Source organism: Panthera uncia (genome assembly GCF_023721935.1).
Source record: "Panthera uncia isolate 11264 chromosome C1 unlocalized genomic scaffold, Puncia_PCG_1.0 HiC_scaffold_4, whole genome shotgun sequence".
NCBI classification, from domain to species: domain Eukaryota; kingdom Metazoa; phylum Chordata; class Mammalia; order Carnivora; family Felidae; genus Panthera; species Panthera uncia.
This window is the reverse complement of record NW_026057585.1, coordinates 23,485,839-23,510,355: the sequence shown is the minus strand read 5'-3', so window position 1 is coordinate 23,510,355 and position 24,517 is coordinate 23,485,839. Positions and strand designations below refer to the sequence as shown.

At 37.0% G+C, this 24,517-nt stretch overlaps 1 protein-coding gene across 2 annotated transcripts in view; it reads right to left on the bottom strand.

The window, feature by feature from the left end:
- Window positions 1–24,517, bottom strand: part of DPYD (dihydropyrimidine dehydrogenase) — an 848,382-nt gene that overhangs the window by 119,478 nt on the left and 704,387 nt on the right. For both annotated transcript variants that reach the window (XM_049618415.1, XM_049618416.1), the window contains one exon: window positions 5,765–5,944. In XM_049618415.1, coding sequence (XP_049474372.1) covers window positions 5,765–5,944 — 180 coding nt within the window. The remainder of the gene's footprint in view (window positions 1–5,764; window positions 5,945–24,517) is intronic.

Here is a 24,517-nt window from a genome sequence, read left to right as displayed (position 1 = left end):
GTTACTTAACACCCACAACAACATGGATGATTTTCCAAACCACTGTGCTGGAAATAACCACACACACAAAAACACGTATTCTTAGGAATTCGAATTATATGATGCTACAGGATAGGAACCAACTAATCTATGATGATATAAACTAAATTGTGTTTACTTCTCTTAGGAGAGGATGGAGAGATAATGATTGGGAAGGGGCAGAAGGGACTCTTCTGAGATGCTGGCAGTGTTCAATATCTTGACAGAAGTGAGGATTCTGTGGATGTGTGCACTTGTCAAAACTCATCAAATGGTTCATTTAAGACCGGTGCATTTTTCTTTATGCAAATTATATCTCAAAGCATGAAAGAGTAAACAGCATGGAAGACATAAAACTTTTAAAGTTGTAAGTAGGAGATACTGCTCTCCTCTTCCAAGACTGTTGTTATTAGGCCTTTTGTAATGGTCATGCTCATGACATCATACGTTCCTTTTGAACACTTCTTTGTTCTCTGTGTTGAATAGCATGGCAGAAACAAATAAACAGATAGTTAGATATTTACATATAAACACTACAACCAGATAGCAGTAGTTTTATAAAATCATATCACTTGTGACTTTAAAATAACATGAGAATGATATATCTGGTCATATGGATGCACATATTTTGATTTCTTTCATCAAAATAAAGCCTTGTTTTAGGAGATGCTATGCAAGCACATTGACAGTTTTTCTGATTTAACCCTAATGAAAGCTTTTTAATGTGAACATATTATGTTTAATTATTAACATCACATGATAATATCATGTTTTAATACCTACTGAAAGTAATTTGGCACTTTACAGTTTCCTTCTAAAATCACTGCTATTCTTGAAAGGGACTGGCTGGAATTTTGATTATAAATTTGCTTTCTTTTTTCCTTCCAAATAAGGACACTGCAGATAGTTTGTGCAAATTAATTCTATAAGCATGTAGCACTGTGCTAGGTTCTTGAAAATTCACGTATAAATATGACATGATCTCCGTTTTCAAGACGCTCACAATGACCTCAGTGATTGACAAGAAGACCTATAGCCAGAAGACAATATAATAAATGCAATACCAGTTACACAAACAAGAACAGAGAAATGAGGGACTCAATTTTCCCAGAGAGAGAAGAAGAGGGTCATAGATGACTTCAAAAGGAAGTGATATTTAAGATACATCTTAAAATAAATGTGTGATTGATCAATATATTCTTTCAGCAGTCCAGCTACCATGCCATCACTCCCACATGGTAGATGTTGTGTCAGTCACTGGCACACAGTGTGTGATTTAAGCCCTCAAGAAGCTTTGAGTCTAGGTACATTTTGCTATGCCAAGAAGGAATAAAATTTGCTCACCTGCCTACCTCGTTCCTCTCTGATTTCTTCCATCTCATTTTACAAAACTAGACTCATACACGAAATAGAACTTTAAGTTCAAAGTTACTTTTTACAAATTCATTTCATTTCTGATGTGATGGGAAAAGCAATGGCTCAGTAAGTCAAATGACTACTAATTTTTAATGCTACCACTTAGCTGTTTTCTTACAGCATTCATTTATCATTCATTTACTTATTCAAGCAGCATTTACAGAGTCCTTACTGTGTATCAGTGGGTGTCCAAGGAATTGGGAAGTGAGCTTGCTGTCTACTAGAGGAAAAAGACATTCGAACATTCACATGCTGGGTGATACTTGTTGCAACTAAGGATGAAGAAGAGAAGGAGAAATTAATTCTGATGTAAAGATCAAAGAATAACTCAAAGAGAAGGGGTGCTTGAGAATTTCTCTTCACTGAATGGGAAAGACATTCCAGGTGTAGGGAACAGAAAGTAAAAATGCATGCAGACCCCAATCAGTCAGTAGTTTTGGCCTGTGCTAGTCCCTTTCAAGGGCTCTTGCATAGGAATCCTGTTCCCATCCCAAGCATAAAACAGTAAAGACATTTCCTTCCATGCTTTTTGGTTGCAAAACTTTCTGTTCTAATATTGGGGCATCCAATTTCTCTTATATTTCCCAAGCAAATAATCTCAAAATAACTGTGATTTGCCACACCTAAAAATTCTAAATACTAATAATTTATTTTCTGCTATCACTAAAATATATATACTTTGCTCCAATTATAAAGAAAAATTGTGAGCAAAGTTATAATTGCAGTTATATTCTCAATTAAATACTCTTCACAATCCCTTAACTAAAATCCTTGGGGCCAAATATATCTCAGAATTTAGAACTGGTTTTCTGGGGGCTTCAGCAAAGTAAGATGTGTGATATCCCAAGCATTATGTGGGGTAGCAACTTGGAATCAAACACATTGGTCTCCCTGTAGTAAACATTTAAATGTTCACTCTAAGAGGAATAAATAAAAATTATAAATAGCCTCACATCAGTTTAGGTCATGTTTGCTGCCAAATGAGTTGTGTGAAACATTTGGTTTCAGCACTTTTTGGATTTCAGAGTTGCTAATGAGGGACTGTGGACTTACATTGTGGTTATCTTCATTTCATAGTTTTAGAAAGAGTTTGGAAGAGCTTAATTAACTTGTCCAAGTTGCCTACCTAGCTAGGTAACAAAACATCATGTAAACCTATCAGTCTCACTCTGGACTCTGCTAGTAACCTCTGCCCTGTGGGTGGCAAACATTCACTTCACTTCTACTGAGTTGCCTAGGTTTTCACCAGGGAGAAGAAGGCATTAAGATAACTGAGAATAAATAACCGGATACTCTGCTGCCGAGACCCTTCCTTTCTGATGTCCCTGTGAATAGTCTCTGCCTCCTTATCCTCACAGATTTCCTCATTGTTGATCGTCTGCACGGACTGGGAATGTTATGTCTTTGTTGGCAAAGTATCTCTATCCTCACAATTCTTCTTGCTTCCTTACATGTCTTTGGCCTACCTGCTGCACTAATTCCTTGCCCCCGTCTCCGCATCAAGGTACTTTCCACCACCAGCCACTCAGAGCTCAGTGTACCGCTTCTCTGGATTTCGTCATCTATTTCACTTCTCTTCCAGCTCAAAATCATTTATTCCTGGCTTTCTCCATCAACAGCAGCTTGCATTGCACTCATTGCTAACCTCTCCATCTCTAAGGATATTCTGTTACTATTCTCTCCTTTATTAGTTTTGGCAGTGTGGATCCTTAGGTCCCTCCATCAGAATCACAACATCACAATGCAGGTTCCTTCCTGGACCCACTTCTGACTGACTGAATCAGCATCTCTGGGAGCAGGGCCAGAGAATGTACATTTTTCCTAAGTATGCCCCATGGTTTTTAAGCCCCAGCAGCTTGAGATCAACTGCTCTGTGGTGCGGCAGAGCCAGTGGCTGCTCTTTGTATGGGGTTTGTTCTCACGTTTGCAGGTACAGATTTATACAAGTGGCACCATAAGACCAGAGCAAACTATAAATGCCTGACTTTTTGCCTTTCCAAAGCCACCCGAAGAAACATTGCTTGGGAAGTTTAATAAATTAATAAGTGAGGTATGCAAAGGGAGAGTATATTACATATACTAATTACTTAAAAGATAACATGGCTAATTTGGCCAAATCCTTGTTTCCATAGCTAACGTCTCATTTTCTCTCCATCTTCAAACACTGTATTGTAATTGGTTTCTTCTAAATTTCTACTCTAATTTATTCTAGCCTGACCTCTGAGTGAAAGATTAAGTAGAGTAACAATTGTACTTTCCAAACAAATCTTTCCTGTAAGAAGCCAGCTCTTTCTAACAGGCCCTTCTCAAAAGGGTCTACATCATCTCTGGTTGTCCCTGTAACATGAAAACACTATAGGGAGCAGCATGCTATTCTTCAGCTAGTGAGAGAGCAATATGAGTTGTTTTCAAAGACACACACACACACACACACACACACACACACCAGAAACACTACGAGGAACAATTAGGAAGCCACCTGTACCTTGGATCTAGCGCACTTTGATGCACTGTTAGGGACGTTACGTTAAAGGACCATCACCTATTGTTTTAGTCATGTCAGCACACATAGGGGAATCCAGGAGCAAAGATCTATTGCCAGACCAACTGCTAGTTCTTCAACTTAGAGTTGAGAAATGAATCACTAATATAATCACACAAGCAAAATCTATGTGAAAAAAATCTTATTTTAAATGATAATGCTGAAAATTATACTTACGATTTTGATGAAGGCTGGGCTTACCAAAATAAAGTCGGAATCTAGTTTCAAACTGTCAGAAAATCAATTTCCACTTATGTCTTTGACACAAGTGTCTCCATCATTATTCATCTTTTATTTGAATATGTAAGTTTTGAAATGAGTGTGGAAGTCCCTTCAAGACAAAATGGCCCGGTGCAATATAATTGCTAACATTTCAACTCACATAGTGACCATTCAAATTTGAGACAATGCTTTTATGAATGGTCATAAACTATCAAAATTATCATGTCAGAGCCAATTTACTTGAGATATTTACATTGAATGAGTGTAAACTTATTTGTGAAAAAAAAGGTTTTTTCGTTATGAACAACCTTCAGACGTTGATGGTCACTGATAAAGCAAGAACACTCACTGTCTAAATACTGCAGACTCAGTTTATGATAATATGATTAGCTACATTAATAATGATGCTTAGGCACAGTCTTGCTAATTACAATATTATAAATATTAATGTCACCCACCCTTTTTTCTGTTTGATTGCCACTCATGAAGTCATTCATCACGATATTTTCCAGGAATCTACACTGTAAGATTTTATTTCTTTCTCCCTTTTGTTTTTCATTACTGGACTTGTAATCATGCACATTATTTTTTAAGAAGTCCTTATTTTTAGCTACCTTGGAGGACAGTGATATTTTCTATTAAAACTAGCCAAATGTAAGTCAGTTATATGATGTTTCTCTTATTCTTTCAGAGCCCCTAACCCTGCCACCCAAGGCAGAGTACCCAGGGTTTTTGTTTTCCATTCTTTTTCATGTGACCTGTTTCAAGTTAAGATTCATTTGAATTATTAAATGCTTCCTTAAAGAATCTTTTTATACTTGCCTTTCTTTTTTTTTTTAAAGTTAATTATTGATGTAGTGACAAGCTGAAAAGACTAAGAATTAAAATTTTTTCCTCCCCTCATTCAGGACTCAAGAAATGTCTTCTGACAATGATTGTCTATTTAGAATAATACAAAGGAAATACAAAGGCAAAATGCTGAATGTTGTTTTAGAAAAGATTTGCTAAAATCACTGTATTATACAAAATGTAAATGTAGTATATATTTCTCTGAAAATAACAGTTAGTGAGAAAGTTGGGACATAACCTTTTGAGCCCAGGTTTAACCACATAGCAGAAGCAGTTACAAAAGATACTGATTAGATTTTAATTTTAAAAACTTCATCATATTATTCAGGGCTCCAGTGATTTGATTTGTCTTGAAAATAGAAAGGTAACGTTATAATTTCCAGAGCTTGTTAAAGAATAAAGAAATCTCCAGCTTCCCACTGCAAAGAATGCCAGTCATCACCACAGTAAGCAAGAATTTGGAGGCACTTTACACTACAAACTTCAATCTTTTCCCTTTACATGACCTTGTGTTATGTTGGTTTTATAAAAATGTAACTCACGGACCTGTCATATAGCTGTAATCAAGCCTCCTTCAGAATGATTCTACTACAGAAAATTACATCCAAAAGGCACTGTGTTTCCTGTTTCTGAGACAGTGGGAAAGAAAACAAGACCTGAAATAGAAAGTGACTGAGGTAGAGTTCTTGAGGACAACAGGAAAAGTTGAGCACATACCTTTCCCATGAGTTCAGCAATACGCGGAACCGGTTTCCCTTTCTGATGACTCATGGTAGCCGGACTCTGCCCGTCCCAGTCTTGCAGTTCTTCAATGCTTTTCAGATAAAGCAGGGCTTTGAGGCCAGTGCAGTAGTCTTGGATAACAGTGAAGTCCTGATTCTGAATGGCACTGCATACCTGGAAAAGATGAAGCAATCAACCCAATGTCAAACCAAGAGCTAATTCTCCACATGGACTCACTTTTCATTTATTCAAGAAAACTTATTTATGTTCTAGGCACTGTTCCAAGCATGGCATGTCAATCATTGCATGGGGATGGGAGTGCTGGGTGGGAGGGGCACCCCTCCCTGTGAAGGGGCACAAGGAAGCTTTCAGGACAACGAATACTTTCATAGACTCGATGTGGTGATGGCCTCACAGACGTATACGTATTTCAAAACTTAACCTGATTGTACCCTTTAAATATGTGCAGTTTACTGTATGTCAGGCAAACCTCAGTACAGCTGTTAAAAATTAGATCCAGTTGGTTGTATTTACAAGGAATCAAATTTAGTACAGCATAAGAAATGACACTTTAACTCTCTCATTTTCCCTTCATTGATTCGGATGTACTGCCTGGAGGTAGTTCTCATGTCCAGAGGTGGTCATGCTGAGGTTGGAGTGCTGTTCATCAGTTAACTCAACCACCATTGAGCCCTGTCTACCTCTTCAGCCTTATCTACTGTGGTTCTTTTTGCTCACTATGTTCCAATCACCCAGGTCTTTGCTCTTTTCTTCACATTTGCCACATTCTTTCTTTGCCTTAAGACTTTTTCATAAGATCTGGCAGCCTAGAAAATCCTTCCCTTCTATCCATGGCTGAGTACTGGCCCCTTCTTATCTCATGGTAAATATTACTTCTTCAAGAAGGCTCCAAGAATTCAGAATAGGTTAAGGCCTTCTTTTACTAATATGCTTTTTACTCATAACTATTGCATTTGATTTACAGCTCACTTCCCATACTGAAGTTTCAGGCAGGAAGAACCTGTTGATCTTGGTGACATTTATCCACAGTGTTTGTCACTTATTCTGCTCTCGATAAATATATGTCTTTGGGATGTCTGGGTGGCTCAGTTGGTTGAGCATCCTACTTTGGCTCAGGTCGTGATCTCACTGTTAGTGGGTTTGAGCCCTGCATCGGGATCTCTGCTGTCAGCGAGGAGCCTGCTTCGGATACTCTGTTTCTCTGTCCCTCCCCCGCTCATTCTCTCTCTCTCTCTCTCTGTCTCTCTCTTTCTGACAAAAATAAACATTAGAAAAATAGATGTCGAATGTATGGATAATTTGGAAGAGATATTTTGAGCGACCATATGTCAGACGATAAAGAAAAAAATTCTAGAGTAAAGGAAGGTTGGTTCTGAGAATTTAAGATCCTTCCAATAAAAATAAACCTGAAAGTCTGTATTGGGATTTGAGTTACAGCTTGAATTTAATGGATTTAGGTAAACACTCCAGGTTAATTATTACCAAAGACACCTCAAAAAGCAGAAACAAAAATCTTTCATTTCCTATTCTTAAGTGCTGTATGTTACTACAATGTAGAGAAGAGAATTGAAAAACCACTAAACACAAAGAATATTTTCCATGAAGCCCATTACATTACGTTAAAAAAAAACTGTTTCTCAGGAAGAACAATTTGAGCATTAATTAGGCCTCTTGTAACTTTCTTAGAGTTGATTTTTTTGAGAACAATTATAAAAAACATCATTATAATTTCCTCCACAGAATTTTTCTAAACTGTAAGTCAACTGATGCCTTACTTTACCCTCTTTGTTCACTGTGAGATTCCTTTTTTTTTTATAGTATATGCTTATGGGTATAATTTTACTCTAGTCTTAAAGTAGTTCACCATATGACCATAAGAAATCAGATTTTCAAAAGAACATCATGTCATGTTCTTTATGTGATGTTCATGATTGTTATAAATACCTGCAGCTAAAAGGAATCTAGATACTTTGTAACATATGAATAGTAAAGCTGTATCTCATTTATCCCTGATTTGTCCAGTGAGAAGATGTAAAAGTCACTAATTTTCTTAATCCACAAAAATGGCACCATTTGTGTATGGTAGATTTAGCCCCGCGGCACTGGAGTGATCAAGAGCAGACTTGGTGTATTGTATTGTATTGTAATTATTTTTTTAATTGAAGTAAATTACATAGAGTTGGTGTATTTTAACTATGGAAGAACATGGTGGGCCCTATGGCTAGGAAGACTACCTCTTTCCCACCTTCTCCTACGCTCCTATTCTGTAGCGCTAGTGTGTCACATAGTGGGGAGCTATACTGAGTGTGTGAAGGGAACATGAAACCTCAAGAGGGAGGAGAGACTACAAGACAGCGACGGAACGTGGCTGGAATGGTCTGCTATGCTGGAAACACCGGAAGGCACCACGAAACATGGGTGTTTGAGGGAATCGTTTCAGATGTGTTTCATCATAAGGCAAACGTCACACTACGTATATACCTTCCAAAAATGAGTAATTTAATTTCTACTTTCCGATAAGATGAAACTTATTAATTTTCCTGATGGGAATGTCTGATCATAGGAACTTTGTACATGATATTTTCTCTTAAACTTTTAATATACATATAAATTATCTGAGGATCCTATTAAAATTCATATTCTGTTTGTAGGTTTGGAATGAGACCCAAGATCCTGCATTTGTGACAAGCTCCCAAGTGGTGTTAACGCTGCTGGGCCACACTTAGAATAACAAGATCTTAAGCTCTGGTAGGGATGAATCTCAACCTGAAATGCTATCTGCAAAGTGAATTTCTTACAGATAAACAAATTTCTTGATTTTTACTATTATATTATAGCCACATTTTCATAGCCCTTTAAAGAAGCACTACTTACAATAATAAGTCACATCTGAAGAAACAAGTAATTTGCTGATTAAATAGTAATAAGACCCAAAATAAATCTTAGGACGCAAGCACACCATTGGGAACAGCTTTGGCCATGGGATTTGATGCTTAGAAAACGGGTTGGCTCAGAAAGGTGTCTTGTTCCTGCCTAACCTTTACACTCCACTGAGGGTTTTATCTCTATCTCAGAGGTAAATGGTTCCTTTTATAACACCAAACATGTAGCTGCTATTCCTAAATGGGTGTGTTTTATATGACATCTCTTTGTTTGTTTAACAGCTCTGATTAGGACTCTTAATAGGTGTTAACATGTTTGCTTAGTATAATTTGTAAGTTCTTTATGGTGAAGGCTGGTTTATCTTTCTTCACAGCAGGACATCAGGTGCCATTATAAGCATCATTGCCACTATTAATTATTTCCATAAGCATGAATATCCCTATAGCAAGCTGTTTTAAATAGGGGCCCCTGGATTCTCAGCAGGATCAGCCCTGTGCAAGGGCTGAGTCGGTGGCAGCTCCCTGTGCAGCAGGATTTGAGGAGTGTCATAAAGTTCCTACTGCCCTCGAACAGTCTCCTCCAGGGGTCTGACACAGTGCCCTGAATTTTTGCTTTAGGTGCAGGCACATTTAGTCAAAGCCTATCTATGCAAAGTGAGTGTACAAATACCTGCAAGTAAACAGAGGTTTGCAGAGTGCTATTCTTGTCTCATTATTGCTCATTAAGTGAGATTAAGCACATTAATTGTAAATTACCTATTTATGGTTATTTACATCTTAAAAATCTCCTTTACATACATTATTTCTTTCAATACTCAAAATAAACCTAAAAGTTAGGCAGGAGACAGGGTAATGTTTTTACATTAAAAATGGAAAGAACCTGGGAAGCCTGGATGGCTCAGTCAGTTGGGCATCTGACTTCAGCTCAGGTCATGATCTTGAGGTTTGTGGGTTCGAGCCCCACATCGGGCTCTGTGATGAAAGATCAGAGCCTGGAGCCTGCTTCAGATTCTGTCTCCTTCTCTCTCTGCCCCTACCCTGCTAGCACTCTCTCTCTCTCTCTCAAAAGTAAATAAACATTAATAATAATAATAATCAAATAAATAAAAATGGAAAGAACTTGAATTTGAGAAACTATTTCTTAAAGTCAAATCTGGTGGTTTTATGCCATATCGAATGGTACAGCCTCGAGGCTAAGAGCATGCACATAGAAGTCCAGAAGAATCAGATTGAAACTACATCATAGCTGTGTAAGTATGAGCAACTTTCTTCACTTCAAAATGGAGATTAAATACTTAATACATAGGAAACTAAAAGGCAACATATTTAAGTCTTAAAATAGTGGCTAGTACTTAGTAAGTTAGATTGGCACCAAAAATAAATTTCATAATATGAATAAATCATTAGAGCATAAATTAGGCAAGACATAATTTTTTAAATCTAATACTTTTTTGGCCTAATGCAGTAAAAGAAGGTCTAGGACATTATTTTTTATTTGCATTAAGTAGTGATCTCGAAAAAAGCATTTGGCCTTGTTGCCAAAAGATATGTCTGAGACCCAGTTCTGTATTTCAGCAGCTGTGTGACTGGGGTTAGTCATTTAGCACGTTGAGTCCTCTCCCACTTCCCGATGTGAAAAAAGAAAAAAAAAAAGGATGATATATCTAATTTATTGTTGTGAGGATTAAATTACATCATGTAGGTGGCAGTGCTGTGGAAATTACAACGCCCAGAAGGACAGAATGGTACTAAACCTCATTGCTATTATCAGATAATTTAAAGTTGAAAGTGCCTATGAGGTCAAAATGGAAAGTTTTGCCTGTAAAGAAAGAGTCAACTTCCTTGAAACGTAAAAGACAATTTACTAGGAAGCTAGCAAATAGAATCCAAATGGTATTAAAAGTACTAATCCCAGGTAAATAATTTGGCAGAGAAGAGTTCCACAGAATCAGAACACTGTGGGCTGGCACGTGTTTTTGTGTAATAGAGCAGCAATCTTTCAAATGATATTTTAGAATGTGACAGTTATTAAACAGGGATCTTAAACTACCAGACACAATGCACGTAAACCCACAATCATAATTATCCCTTTTCACTTCATGTCACATAGGGGGACAAACTCCACTCCAGGTCTTAGAAATGTGCGCCACCGGGCTGTATGCAAGTAAAACATATGTTTACACTTGAATCCAAAGTAGTCTTAAAGTTGCTGTAAATTCTTTAGTAAAAGGAATACTGGAGGGTACCTACATTTAAGTAAACAGTGGAAATTCTTCTGCAATGCTTATCAGATTCCAAAAAACACTAATAACAGAATCTTAGATAGCTGGAAGAAGTTCAAGAGTATTCCTATGAACACAGTCCAGAGATAAAGCACTGAATAAGGAAGAATATCCATGGACTTCTTAAAGATTTTCCAGAAAAAGGAAAAAAAAAATCCTATGATCTCCCCTTAGTAATTTATTTTGATAAAGTGTTAAACTGTTTAAAACAACATAAAACACCTGCAATATTTTACATGGTGCTTTGCAGTTTTCAATGCACATTATCAAAAAGTCAGAAATATTTATATAGTCATTTAGAGTTTTCAAAGCACGCCAACAGATAAAGGAAAAGGGAATTCAGAAAATTTTCAGACCAGCCTCCTTCTGTCACAAGATTAGGAGTCCAGAATGGCTAAATGACCTATCTGTGTCTGTGGTCACCTAGCTAGCTGGAGGCAGTACTCGTCTCCCCAGCTGGCCTGACGCTCTCTCCAGTATAGCACTGCCTCTCCAGTACCTTTTTCCTTGGTCTGTACACCAATTCTGACAGTAAGATGGAGAAAGTGCCATCAAGTTCTTAGTTAAGTGAGGAAATCGAAACTAAACATTGAATGCTCTGCCCCAACTCAAAAGATTAGTAGGTGGCAGAGCCAATAGTCAGATTAAGACATTCTGACCTCTGCTCTTATTCCTGGAAACTTCAAAAATTTGAGAAGTCTCATGTAATTAAATAAGCACACATTTGTAATTCTCATAAGAAGAAGCACATTGTTGTAAAATGATTTCAAGTTTATAATTGAACGAATAATGTCAGAAATCCACAGATTTTTTTAAATGTAGGATCTTAATAATTGGATAACCACTTGAAAGTTTATGACTAAAACTGGAGAACAGACCTCTGCTGTTGTTGGATGGAGATGCAGTTTCCACATCCACTGATTAAAAGCATCCGATTTTCTAAAGGCATGGAATCAGTAATTCTTCATTGAGTTCTGCCCAGTACTTATCAACAGATATAAAACTACATTATACTTTTGAAACTGGTGTACAAACACCGCATATTGTTAAGGTAATAATTCAGAATAACAATATCTCCGTATGAGTTTTTGGTACTACATAAACATGGCACTGCTTACTAGAATTCATGAATAAAACACCAAAATTATCATTTTATAAGGCTATAGGGGAAAGACGGCCCCTGGAGATACATAGTACATAAGGGGCTAGACGGGTATATATTTGTATATCCACATAAAACCACAAATCTTAGTTGTTCTATCGTATTAGTTTCCATTTGTTAAAGCTGTACAACATCAAAGTCGTGATGTCCCTATATATTGTATTTAGCAGTAATGTAACGGACTACGTGAAGAAATCAAAGTGAGAGTTTCTAAGTAGTTTCCTGGCAATTGAGACAGCAGGCTCTTTCATCTGCTCTGTAACTGTGGCAGTGCATTGATTTAAACTCCTTCTGAGATCTCAAATGCTTTCATACTCTTAGGTTTCTCAAGCAGCTTTTTTTTTTCCCCCTCAAAGTGATAAAATTCTAGCATTCAGCAAAATACCATCTTGTTTCCCCCAAAAGGAGTGGGTTTATTTCAGGTTTGCTACTAACCTGTACAGGATCATGAAGTAAAATAGCTGTCCAAATGCCATGCTATCACGAAATCTATCTTTCAGTTCAAGTTTTCTGTGTTCTGACCACAGCAAATTGGGTTGGGGGGGGGGGTGAAGAACAACAAATAGCCCCACAGATGTTGTTTTTTAAAGGTTCAGGTAAAAAAAAAAAACAAAAAACAAAAACAAAAAGCCAAAACAAAAACAAAAACTCAGGGCATAAGCACTTTTGCTTATTAATTACATTTTCAAAGTTGTTCTTTAATTGCTTCTCATTGATAAATGTTAAAGGTACAGAAATCATTCAGCTTGTTTTGTGTATCATATCTTTCATTGTTATTCACTTATCCTTTTATCCAGCCTTTTAAATTATTTAGTCTCTGACAATTTCTAAGTATATAAATACCCACCCCTTGTCCCCAGTCAGGAAGGAATTTTAAGGAGTTTGAAAGGCTATTTCTTTAAATGTCCACCTGTGGTCATCCTCTATCTGATTAATTTCTTAACCCAAATTCAGTTGAAGACCAGCTGAAAGAGAATAAAGTATTTCCAAGGTATTTTACACTGGGATCCAGACCACATTTTGCCAACTGGAATATGGAATATAAGTATCAATTCTCCAAGTATTTTCTCAAAGGTGGCATGGATGATGGGCCACCCACTTGACTGTTATTCAGAACAGCACTGGGGGACCATCTTCTCTATTCACTTTGCTCATGATACAACTTGACTGAGGAGGGCGTGGGTTGATTAGTCAAAGGGATGTGATGTGCCCTGCAGGCGAGATCACCTCTGTCCCTTTCCTTGTATCTGTCCTTTACAAAGTCAGCTTCAACTGGATTCCGATCTCAATGATGACCTGAACCAAGGACTAATAATGAAAAAAGAACCACACAGAGACACAGCCCCTCTATCTGCCTTTTATGAGAGGTTAGAGATAAAATGGGTGAGTCTGGCACAACATGTAGGGCCAAAGAGTGGGGACCGCTGTCCTGCCTCTTCAAAGATGTCACTGTTGATGGCCCTGCTTCCCCACAGACACAAATAGAAGTCTGAAAAGACTGCGACAGTACATGGAGTCCTCTGCACACCAGGCTCTCCTATACAGCCCATTCTTTGGGTAGGGGCTGTGGCTACAGTTTGAGGAAGCATGGCCACTTTGCCTCAGAGGCAGAAGGATTTTCTACTAAAACAAACTCTCCCCACCCTAGGCTAATGCTGTGGTGTGATATCAGTTACCACAGTAATTTTCAATTATTCTGCAGTGACACAGGTGGTATACAGGTTCGCAGGTAGCCTCATGCAAACTCAGCACCTCCCATGATAAAAGTGGGGCAAGAGAAGGAAACTGAATATCCAAACAATGGCTGTCAGATGACTCACATCCATAATTTTCAGCAATCTCTCTTTTTCAGCAGTGTCAACACAGCTGGGAGAATTTGACTTACAATACCATTTACTAAAATACCACATGGGGTTTGGATGTGGTATTTGGGTTGTAATGCCTAGAGAGGAAAGGTCTACTGAGCAAAGTCACCCAGGGAAATTTTTCTGGGCTTGAAGATAGATAAAGGTATGTGGTTACTCAACAACAGAGCCAGACATTCAATATTCCAAGAAAAATGGACTGTGTGAAATGAGAAGAATGTTGTTCAACAAGAAAACAGCACCTCAAATAACACTGTCCACCTCTTAACTCAAAGCACTCACAGTTCAGGAGTTGATGCTTTGGCTCATCTATTATTGATAAAAACACAAATTTGTGAGAGTAGTGGGTGGCTATTAACAGTGAGTCAACAATCTTGACTAAGTTGCCAATATACTCTGGGACACAAAAGTTAGACAAAGTTCGGTTGACTAAGAGTGGATAATCTATTTAAGAGTTAAATGCTACAGAAAAAGCAACAACAATAACAAACCCAAAACAAACTTAGCAGTGTTCAAGTTAATATACTGAAAGCACAGTGCATACACTGGATAACTGGAGAAGCAAAGCCAAAAAGTTAGTATTTTTAAAAATTCTTTTAATGTTTATTTATTTATTTATTTTGAGAGAGAGAGGGTGAGTGAGCATGAGTGGGGGAGGAGCAGTGAGAGGGAGAGCGAGATTCCCAAGGCTCTTCGCTGTCAGCACAGAGCCTGATGCAGAGCTCAGTCTCAGAACCGTGAGATCATGACCTGAGCCGAGATCAAGAGCTGGCCACTTAACCTACTAAGCCCCTGGGCACCCCTAAAAGGTTTGTAGTTTTTAAAAGGGGCTTTAAAAATATATATTAAACACTTGTTCTTAATTTCTTTACCATACAGGTAGAAAATAGGCTTACAAAATTTGTGATTTTGTGGAAAACCTGGGGAAGTAAACTATATACTAGGTTTTGTTTTTTGGCTTTTTGTGTTTTGTTTGTTTGGTTTGCTTTTTAATTAATGAAAACCAAGAGCCTAAAAATAAAATGCCTGGCCTTTAGGCTCCAAAGATGGATTGCTGGAAAATGGTTAGAGATGAATGAATGCAATGATCAAAGAAGCGGTTTTATTTGCACTTCTCACTAGAAGGGTAAATATTTTATGATTTGTGGCTGTGACAATTAACCTGAAGAAAGATTACGAAGACCGGCAAAAATTCTAGGCTCAGGGTTTTAGGAGGATACCTAGAAGTGACCCATATAATTTATCATCCAGACACTTGAGAGTACACAGGGAAACTAATAATGAAAATACCAGGACAATCAGCCTAAACTAAAACTGTCCTGAACAAATCTAGATCTATGATTCCCTTACTTATTGGAAGGTTTTCCCATCTTCAGATTGGAGGGAGATTTTCATTTACCCTCATGGAACACATTCTAAAATGCTCTATCACGTTTTGTTTGGTTTACCATTCAGGTCCTTCAGGTACTTACCCCAGCCTCAGAACATTAACATCGGGTTGAAGTCATAGGGCTTTTATTGCTTACATGGGGATTTGGAATTTCAGAGACCTAACCTGATCCAGAGAACCCCAGTTTTAAGGGTCCCTCTTGACCTCCAAGGATCTTTTGGCATAAGAAAAACTCAAGAAGGACAGGAAAGGTAAAGGGCAGACCAAAATCTGAATCCTGTAAGCTGGACAGAAACACCCTTAAGGGTGGCAAGTTTTTATGTACTTCACATAGTTTAAAAAGTCTATTTTTTTTTTGTAACTGCCATTTCTTTATGCTTTACCCAAAGTCCTCTAGGCTTACTGCACTTTGACTGAAATTCACTTAGTGGTGATTACTTTCCAAGCACTGTGCTAAATACGTTCAATGTAGCATCACATTTAAACCTCACAATAACACCACAAAGTATTACTATTTTATTCAATTAGCAGATGGGTAGACAGAGGGTCAGAGATTAAGGACTTTGACTACAATCATACAACTAATGAAGAGCAGAGCAAGGGTTCAAGTGCTGGATCAATATGTCCCAGAACCCTCTCTCATAACAACTGTGCAATCTTGTTTTTCTTTTGTAACCACTACAAAGGCACCTGCTTCTCAGATGAAAACAGGAATAAATATATTTACATATATATGTATATATATAATATATACACATATCACATGATACACATATACATATACACATACACACATGTGTTTGTCTGTCTATATCTATCCATCCATCCAAAATAAAATCATTGTGAGGAATATATCAAATAAAAAGATATGTTTGTATCTAGGACAATATCTAAAATACATGTAAGTATGAATTACAATTTAAAGATTTTTTTTAGTGTTTATTCATTTTTGAGAGACAGAGAGAGACAGAGCATGAGTGGGGTAGGGGCAGAGAGAGAGGGAGACACAGAATCCAAAGCAGGCTCCAGGCTCTGAGCTGTCAGCACAGAGCCTGATGCGGGGCTCAAACCCACAGACCATGAGATCATGACCTGAGCTGAAGTCGGATGCTTAACTGCCTAAGCCACCCAGGTGCCCCTTGAGTCCATCTTCTCTGTGAAAATTCATTAGCCCACATGAACAAGTTTCTCACCAAGGGATAGAACTCCAGAGCCTCCTCTAACCAGATCCCAGCCCATCTGGCATGCATGTCCAAGAGAGTAGTCACTAAACACATGCAACTATTTAAAGGGCACCAAGGCACCCCTGTACAAATTACAACCTAGATCACATTCTCCAGCTTTCAGAGACACAGTAAAAGGGCAGAGACTATATCTGTTTTGTTCATCACAGCACACTCAGTGTTGAGTACATAAATATCTGTGCCTGCCATATGATTTGTTCAATAAATGAGTAAATGAATGAATGAAGCAAGTTGATGATATCATATTAAGACCCATCCAATGACAAGCAAAATTCTCTTCAATTTCCTGTCAATAACATATTTTTATCTCCCTCTACTTATACAAATTTATCATAATTCAGAAGTCACACCAACCCACAGAGTGGTGTTTAAAGTCTGTGCCACTCATTGTACCATTAAACATTATTATCTTTGCATTATTACTTGGTTATTCTTTGGGTGTACCCAGGTCTTTCCAGGATGCAAAGAAGCAGCTCTACTTTAGCGCTCTTCCTGATACTCAGAGTACTATTTATTACAGCTAAACTTCACAGAGCTTACATATGGATTACTACTTATCTGGTATTCCCAGTCTGGATAACTGAATCCTGACAGCAGCTACCATTTGATTCTTTCTCTTCCAGTAGTTCCCTTTAATAACAACTGAAGGAATATGTAATTCAGAATCCCACAAAGACATGTGTTTAACAAAGACTGAACTCGCAGTACCGTGTCCAATATATGCAGTGTTCTAAACTACTAATTTTCGCACATATACGTACATATATTGAAGTATTCATTTGTAGCAGTCTAGATTCTAGCTCCCCTGAAGGACTGATAAATTAGAGCCAGGAGAAGCTAAGGGAAAGGTCTCTATTCTGTTTTGTGTTTGGATTTTCTCATCTAATTGTTTAGTTTCTGCATCACATACCCAGGTCAGTGCAGTTGTCTCCTTGGATCAGGCCTGATATTTTCATTTTATTTATTTATTTTTTTAATGTTTATTTATTATTGAGAGGCAGAGAGAGACAGAGCATGAGCAGGGGAGGGGAAGAAAGAGCGGGGAGACACAGAATCCAAAGCAGGCTCCAGTCTCTGAGCTGTCAGCACAGAGCCTGATGCGGGGCTTGAACTCACGAACCGTGAGATCATGACGTGAACCAAAGTCAGATGTTTAACCGACCGAGCCACCCAGGCGCCCCCTAATATTTTCATTTTAAAGAATTCTTTCTCTATCTTTAATTATTTCAAATTTGTAATTTAAATTTAAAGTTCAGAACTTCATCAACTTACCCTAAATAGTTCAAGGTAAATAATCAAATTTGCTACTGAACAGAGTCGTGCAAATACTGGCATTTAAAATAATTTGCTCTCCTCTAATACATGTCCTGCAAAATTTCTGCCTCTTCCTTTCCAGAAAGGCCTTCTCCCTCTATTTGCTGGAGATGTGTAGCCAGAAGTATTTAATAGATCACTCTGGATTTTGATCATAAGAAAGCAATTTTAAGACATCATCTCTTCAAAAAAGTCTTTCTCTATTACTCAAAAATTACCCACTCACTCATTTATTCTCTCATTCCGCAGACACTAATTTATAAACTAGTCCCTTGGTTTCTTTTCAAATTCTATTATCAAACAAAACTTCTGAATGCGGCAGCCTCGGGTTATGCTGTTCATTTTTATCTGTCAGAATAAACCTTCCTTGAAAAGCTGTTGTGAGGACCAAATGAGATAAGAATTATGAAGTGCTATTTACCAGGAAGTAAGTCTTCCTCAGTCCATATGTGACACAGTGGGTCTCATTCAGAGGTAAAAATAAGTATTCAAGTTCTTAATTGTATATCTTACTGTGAAACTAGTGCCTTTTGAGTTTTCTTCCCATATTAACCAATTTCTCAGATAAGTTACTATGTTGAGTCCCTGGACTAAAACTATCACGTCTATGTTGTCAACAACTGCCTTATCACATACAGAGGAACACATAAGATAGAATGTTAAGACCAAAACATGACTGAATATCACCTGTCATACTTTGACAGCATAAACTGAAATCTGACTACCACCCCCTCCCCACAAATCAATATACTATAGGTTCTAAATCAATTATTGAATATGAATTAGAATATGAATATGAATGAAAGAAAAGAACAAGGTAAATGCAGGTAAGTGAATTTTATATGTTTTATATTTCAGTCTTGTCTATAAAATGTCACACTGTAAATTAAACTATTGCTTGTATTCTGAGATTGTTATAGGGAACATTACCTAATTTTACAATGCTTTAAAAATGCCATGAACTGATTATGTTTATTAATTCTGCAATACTCATATTTATTTTGTGTATTTGAGAGACATCAGGCCCTATGAATATGCAACATTATACTTAATTTAGTTCTGTAAGACCAGGCATGCACAATGCATGCTGTATTTGGCCATACTGAATTCCCAAGTGATTAAGTTGATTTTTTTAGCTTGCATCATTGTTTTCAGGCCCAATGATGAATCATAGAACTCTTCTCTCACCTCATATACCTTACTGCATCTGGTGTCATTAGGACTGAGTTAATATCCAGAATGTAGTGATTGATTTAGGGAGACGATAATGAGATTATGGCTCATGCCCTTAAAGCATGACAACTGAAATCCTATCATTTTCCACATGAGGAAATATGCTAAATATTATAATATCTGATGTGTCTATCACCGTAGGATTAAGCCAGCTATCTGAAACAGAGGTTTCATATTTTGATCCTTAGACATATTTTCTTTTGTCTTACAAACACAGCATACATTTTTTGAGGATAGTGAAGGTTTATATTTGCATGCCCAAATTTTTAATTCCAAGAAGTTCTTAGGTCCTCTTGGTTCAGATCTGTCAGCTTAAATAAAAGAAGCCAACAGCAATCATTGTCTTTCTTTCCTCTGATTTTGTGGGTGGGATCAGTGAACAGGGTAAGGAGGTGTTTAACTAGAAATATGTATATTTCAAGCCAAAAGAATCTGGTTTGTATTTTCAGAGACCCATAGGTCATAAAAACATAGAATGTGTGGGAAATCTGACCATAGCAGAGATGCAATATTTCCTGGTATCTGAAGATGAGTTAGGGAAATGGATAAATATGTTTTTAAGGACTAACAAATTTACGATTTTTTTTTCCTTTGGAGGGATATGTTTTCTAGACTTTGTATTTACTTTATTTAAAAATAAAATATACATTTGATGTAAATTGTATTTCTTGTAATCTTTTCCTTTAACACTCATGATCCTCTTAAGCTTGGCTTTAGGAATATATATCTGAGAATGATAAGAGATAAATGAAACTGGCCTCTGAAATATTCAATACCCAGATGCTTACTGCTTATTTCTAAATATTCACTGATCTACACATCAACCCAGTCATTCATCTCTCAGCATCCATCCACAAGCACGTATCCACGTATCTACTTTGTGCCCGATTCCTCTAATCACCGTGAGGCATTCATAAGAAGCAGAAAGGAATGTGTATCCTAGCTGGGGGAGAAGACATACACTCATTTATCAGTATTAGGTTATATATGCATTTGAAGGCTTGGTACATCTCTGGAAAATCAGATAGAAAAAAAGGAGAGACAACTGTCCATCTTGACATCTCCACTGGTGTCTCCTGGGCATCCTGACTATGGCCAGAACAGCATTCTTGATTTTCCCACTCCCTGCAACCTACTTTTCCAATAGTCCAAAAGCTAAAAATCATTCTGCATTCCTTTATTTTCTGGCTCACAAAATTATAATCTCTCAGCAAGCCTTATTGCACTACTTCAAGTATATATTGTGAATCTGTCCGTTCTCTCCACATTCATTGCTTTTTGTTATTCAAATCCATCGTCATCGCTCACCTGGACTACTGCAATAGTTTCCACCTTCTACTATTGAAATTAATTACCCCCAAATTAATTATCTATATAATAGCTAGAATGATTATTTTAAAATATAAATTAGATCATATCTTACCGCTGCTTAAAACCAACAATGTCCTACCTTGCTTTGAAATAATACGGACACCTGCTTTAAAGCACTGTATGATCTGGTCCCTGCTCACCTCTCTTATTCATGCCCACTATGCTGTAGCCACAATGGCCTTTTCTGAGCAGGCAAAGAAAAAAAGAAAAAGAAAAAAAAATCTTGCCATTTATGTTTTCATTTTTACATTTGGGGTTTTCCCCTGTCTACCTGTAATGCTCTTCTCCATATTTTCACATGTTTGGGTAAATCTAATTGCGTTCTCTTCTTTAAGTATCACCTCTCTAAAGGACCTCCCCACTCAGACCATCCAGGCTCCCAGGCACTAGCACATTTACTGATTTAAATTCTCTACATAGCATTTATCACTATTTGACTTTTTTCTTATATGTTTGTTTCTTATTATTGTGCCTGGTATCTATTAGACACTCAGTAACTCTTAATAGAATAAATGGACATTATGACCAATACATAATACAGTTTGATGACACGAACCTCTTGAATGAAGTTCTCAACAGATGTTAGTTGTTGATACCTCAAAGCCAATCCCTCATCTCTTTAACATTTCCTAAATAATGGATAATTTTAAAAATTAAAATACTTAAATCAGACAGAAGCATATATACCAAGTATGATTAGTGTTTATTTGTAAGAAAATAGTCTAATTTTAGTACTTTAATGCATAGAACACATTAAGAAATCTAGGAAGGCCTCTACCAAGGATGCCTTAATCAGGCAGGCCTATTTGAATGCACTTACTTTTAAATTAGGCAGGGTTCATAAACGTTAATTTAATTTGATTACATCTGAGATATCAATACTATAAATGTTAACGGATCCTTATAAAAGGCATTTTGTCATTTTTCTAGTAAGATGAAAGAAACAGAACTTTTAGGCATTATTGATATCCTCATGTTTACCCTAAAGATTTTTCACCATGAATCCTTCAATCCAGATTTCAAACTTTTGCATTTAATAATTTTGTTACATATAGTACTTAATCAATCTCTAATTATGTGGGTTTCTTAAAGCAACATTATTAAGGCATAATTTAATACCATAACATTTATTTATTATAAGTATGCAAGTCAATGACTTCTAGTAAATTTACAGAGTTGTGAAACTATCACCACAACCCACTTTTAAAATATTTCCATCAGCTAAAAGTTCCCTGTGCCTTTTACAGCCACTCTCCCACTACTGATCTGTTTTCTGTCTTCCTAGATTTGCCACTTCTAATAGTTTCTTATAAGTGTAATTATACAATACAAATATTATAGTATTTTGTGTCTGTCTTCACTGAGCATAATATTACACATGCTAAAACAATCTATGTTGTTATGGTATCAGCCCATTCTATTGCTGAATACTATTCCATTGTGTGCATGTACCACGTTTTGTTTATCGGCTCATCAACTGATGGCAATCTGGACTGTCTTCAGTTTTGGGGTTTTAGGAGCAATGCTGCCATGACTGTGTATGCAAGTCTTTTTGTGGATATATGTTTTTACTATTCTTGGGTAGACACCTGGGAATGAAATTTCTGGATTGTATGGTAAATTTATGTTGAACTTTCTAAGACACTGTCAAACTGTTTTCCAAAGTAGTTGCACCACTTTACATTTCCACAAGCAATACATGAGTGTTCCAGTTTCTCCCCATCCCCGCCAGCACTTATTACTGTCTATCTTTTGACAACAGTCATTCTAGTAGGCAAAAATGCCAATATAATGTGGTGGTTGAAAATCAGATGCTAGGTCAAATTGTTTGAATTTAGATCACAGCTTTGCCACCTATCATCTTGTAATTTAACATTCTTGGCTATAAAACATGGACAATGCTAATATCTATCTCTCCCAGGATTACTAGAGGATAAATGAACTAATATAACTATTAGCTTACAAAGTATCTGGCACATAATAAATTCTGTATAAGCATTACCCATCATAATAGTTTTGCTATTATCATTTGCAAAGTTAAAATGTACTTATACCCTGTGGATTATAGGTAAGCTGTGGACTATAGGTAAGCTTTGAGAAGCTGTTTATGTTCTCTTAATTATCAGTTCCCTATAGGTGTTGGCCTATTATGATAGGTATCACAAAGTCCAGGCACTAGAATGCCAGGTGCTATAAAAATCTACAAAATCTATAAAAATCTACTATTGAAAAAAAAACACTACAGATCTCACACATAATTAGAATGGGTAATACTCCAAACAGCCAGAATGACCTACCAGGCAACTTTATTTTTTTTTCATTGATAGTCATGCTTTTTATTTATTTTTTAAATTTTTTTATAAGGCAACTTTAGATAAAGATAGGAATTAGACTGTCTGATTTAAAGAGTGCCTATCATTTATTTCTAAAAATTTTTTTTTCAATTTTTTTTAACGTTTATTTTTGAGACAGAGAGAGACAGAGCATGAACGGGGGAGGGGCAGAGAAAGAGGGAGACACAGAATCGGAAGCAGGCTCCAGGCTCTGAGCCACCAGCCCAGAGCCCGACGCGGGGCTCGAACTCACAGACCGCGAGATTGTGACCTGAGCTGAAGTTGGACACTTAACCGGCTGCGCCACCCAGGCGCCCCTCTAAAATTTTTAAAAAATGTTTTATTTATTTTTAAGACAAAGAGAGATGGAACATGAGTGGGGATGGGGCAGAGAGAGAGGGAGACACAGAATTTGAAGCAGGTTCCAGGCTCTGAGCTATCAGCACAGAGCCCGACATGGGGCTCGAACTCACTAACTGTGAGATCATGACCTGAGCCAAAGTCGGACTCAAATGACTCAACTGACTGAGCCACCCAGGCACCCCCTATCATTTATTAATAAAATATATAAAATAATTTATTTATTAATAAAATGTGCCTATCCATGGAAAAAGTTGAAAGCTGGTATAAACAAGTTGTTATCCCTTACAAAGTTGCATTCAGTTCTCAATTACTTGGCAGTAAGGACCTTCTTCCTCCCTTTTCTTTACTCCATCTATTTGTTTGTCTCTTTTTTTGGTTTGCTTGACTATTTGCATGATTCATGCATCACTGCTGCTTCTGACCAAGGAATGAGTGGAGAGCCAGGCAAACGATAACATTCCCCCTTCTCAAATCACTGTTATGACCATTTTAGACACTTTTGCAGAGAGGTACAAGTCCCAACTGTTTGTGAAATATATTTCTGATTAATAGCTTTAGAAGATGTTTTGCATACATGTTACTCAGTCTTAAAAGAACATCATGAAAGCCTTCCAGATTACTTTTTCTGAATTTCCAGATATAAGCAGCATGCATTTCCATATGCTTAGGTCATTGCTGTCCTAAGTTCTCCAGGTTTCAGGAAGTCTTTGGGTACCCATTTAATTCCCTAACAGTGATTTTTGAGAACACTCAACTTCTTAGCTTTCTCTGTCTCATTCTGGGACAGAATGTAGGTTATAGTATAGTAAAAATATTATTATCACTTATTATCACTATTTTCACTTACCTGTGTTACTATCAATAGTCATAAACAAAGATAATAAGGACAATATAAATATAATGTTTAGCTGTCTCTGCACTGACAAGTTTTTATCCATTTCTGAAATTCTAGGCTTTTATAAAAATAGCATGGATGTATTCTGTCTAGTTTTAGAAAGATATATGGAGGTAGGTTTTCCACAGTATGAAGGCAGAATTTGCTTATAATTTTAACTGGATAACTTATAAGATAATAAGTTATCTGTCACTATGAATATACAGGCTGGATAACCAGACATACAGAAGAGGTCAGTATCCTGGATGAAGTGCCAGAATGGGACATGTGACCCTCCAGAAGGATGAACTTCAACCAATGGGAGAAAGAAGTCTGGAAGGAATGGCAGATAAATTTTCTCTCACTTTTCCCTGAGATGGATTGTCCCAAGGCACTATTTTCTATCTAGTCTA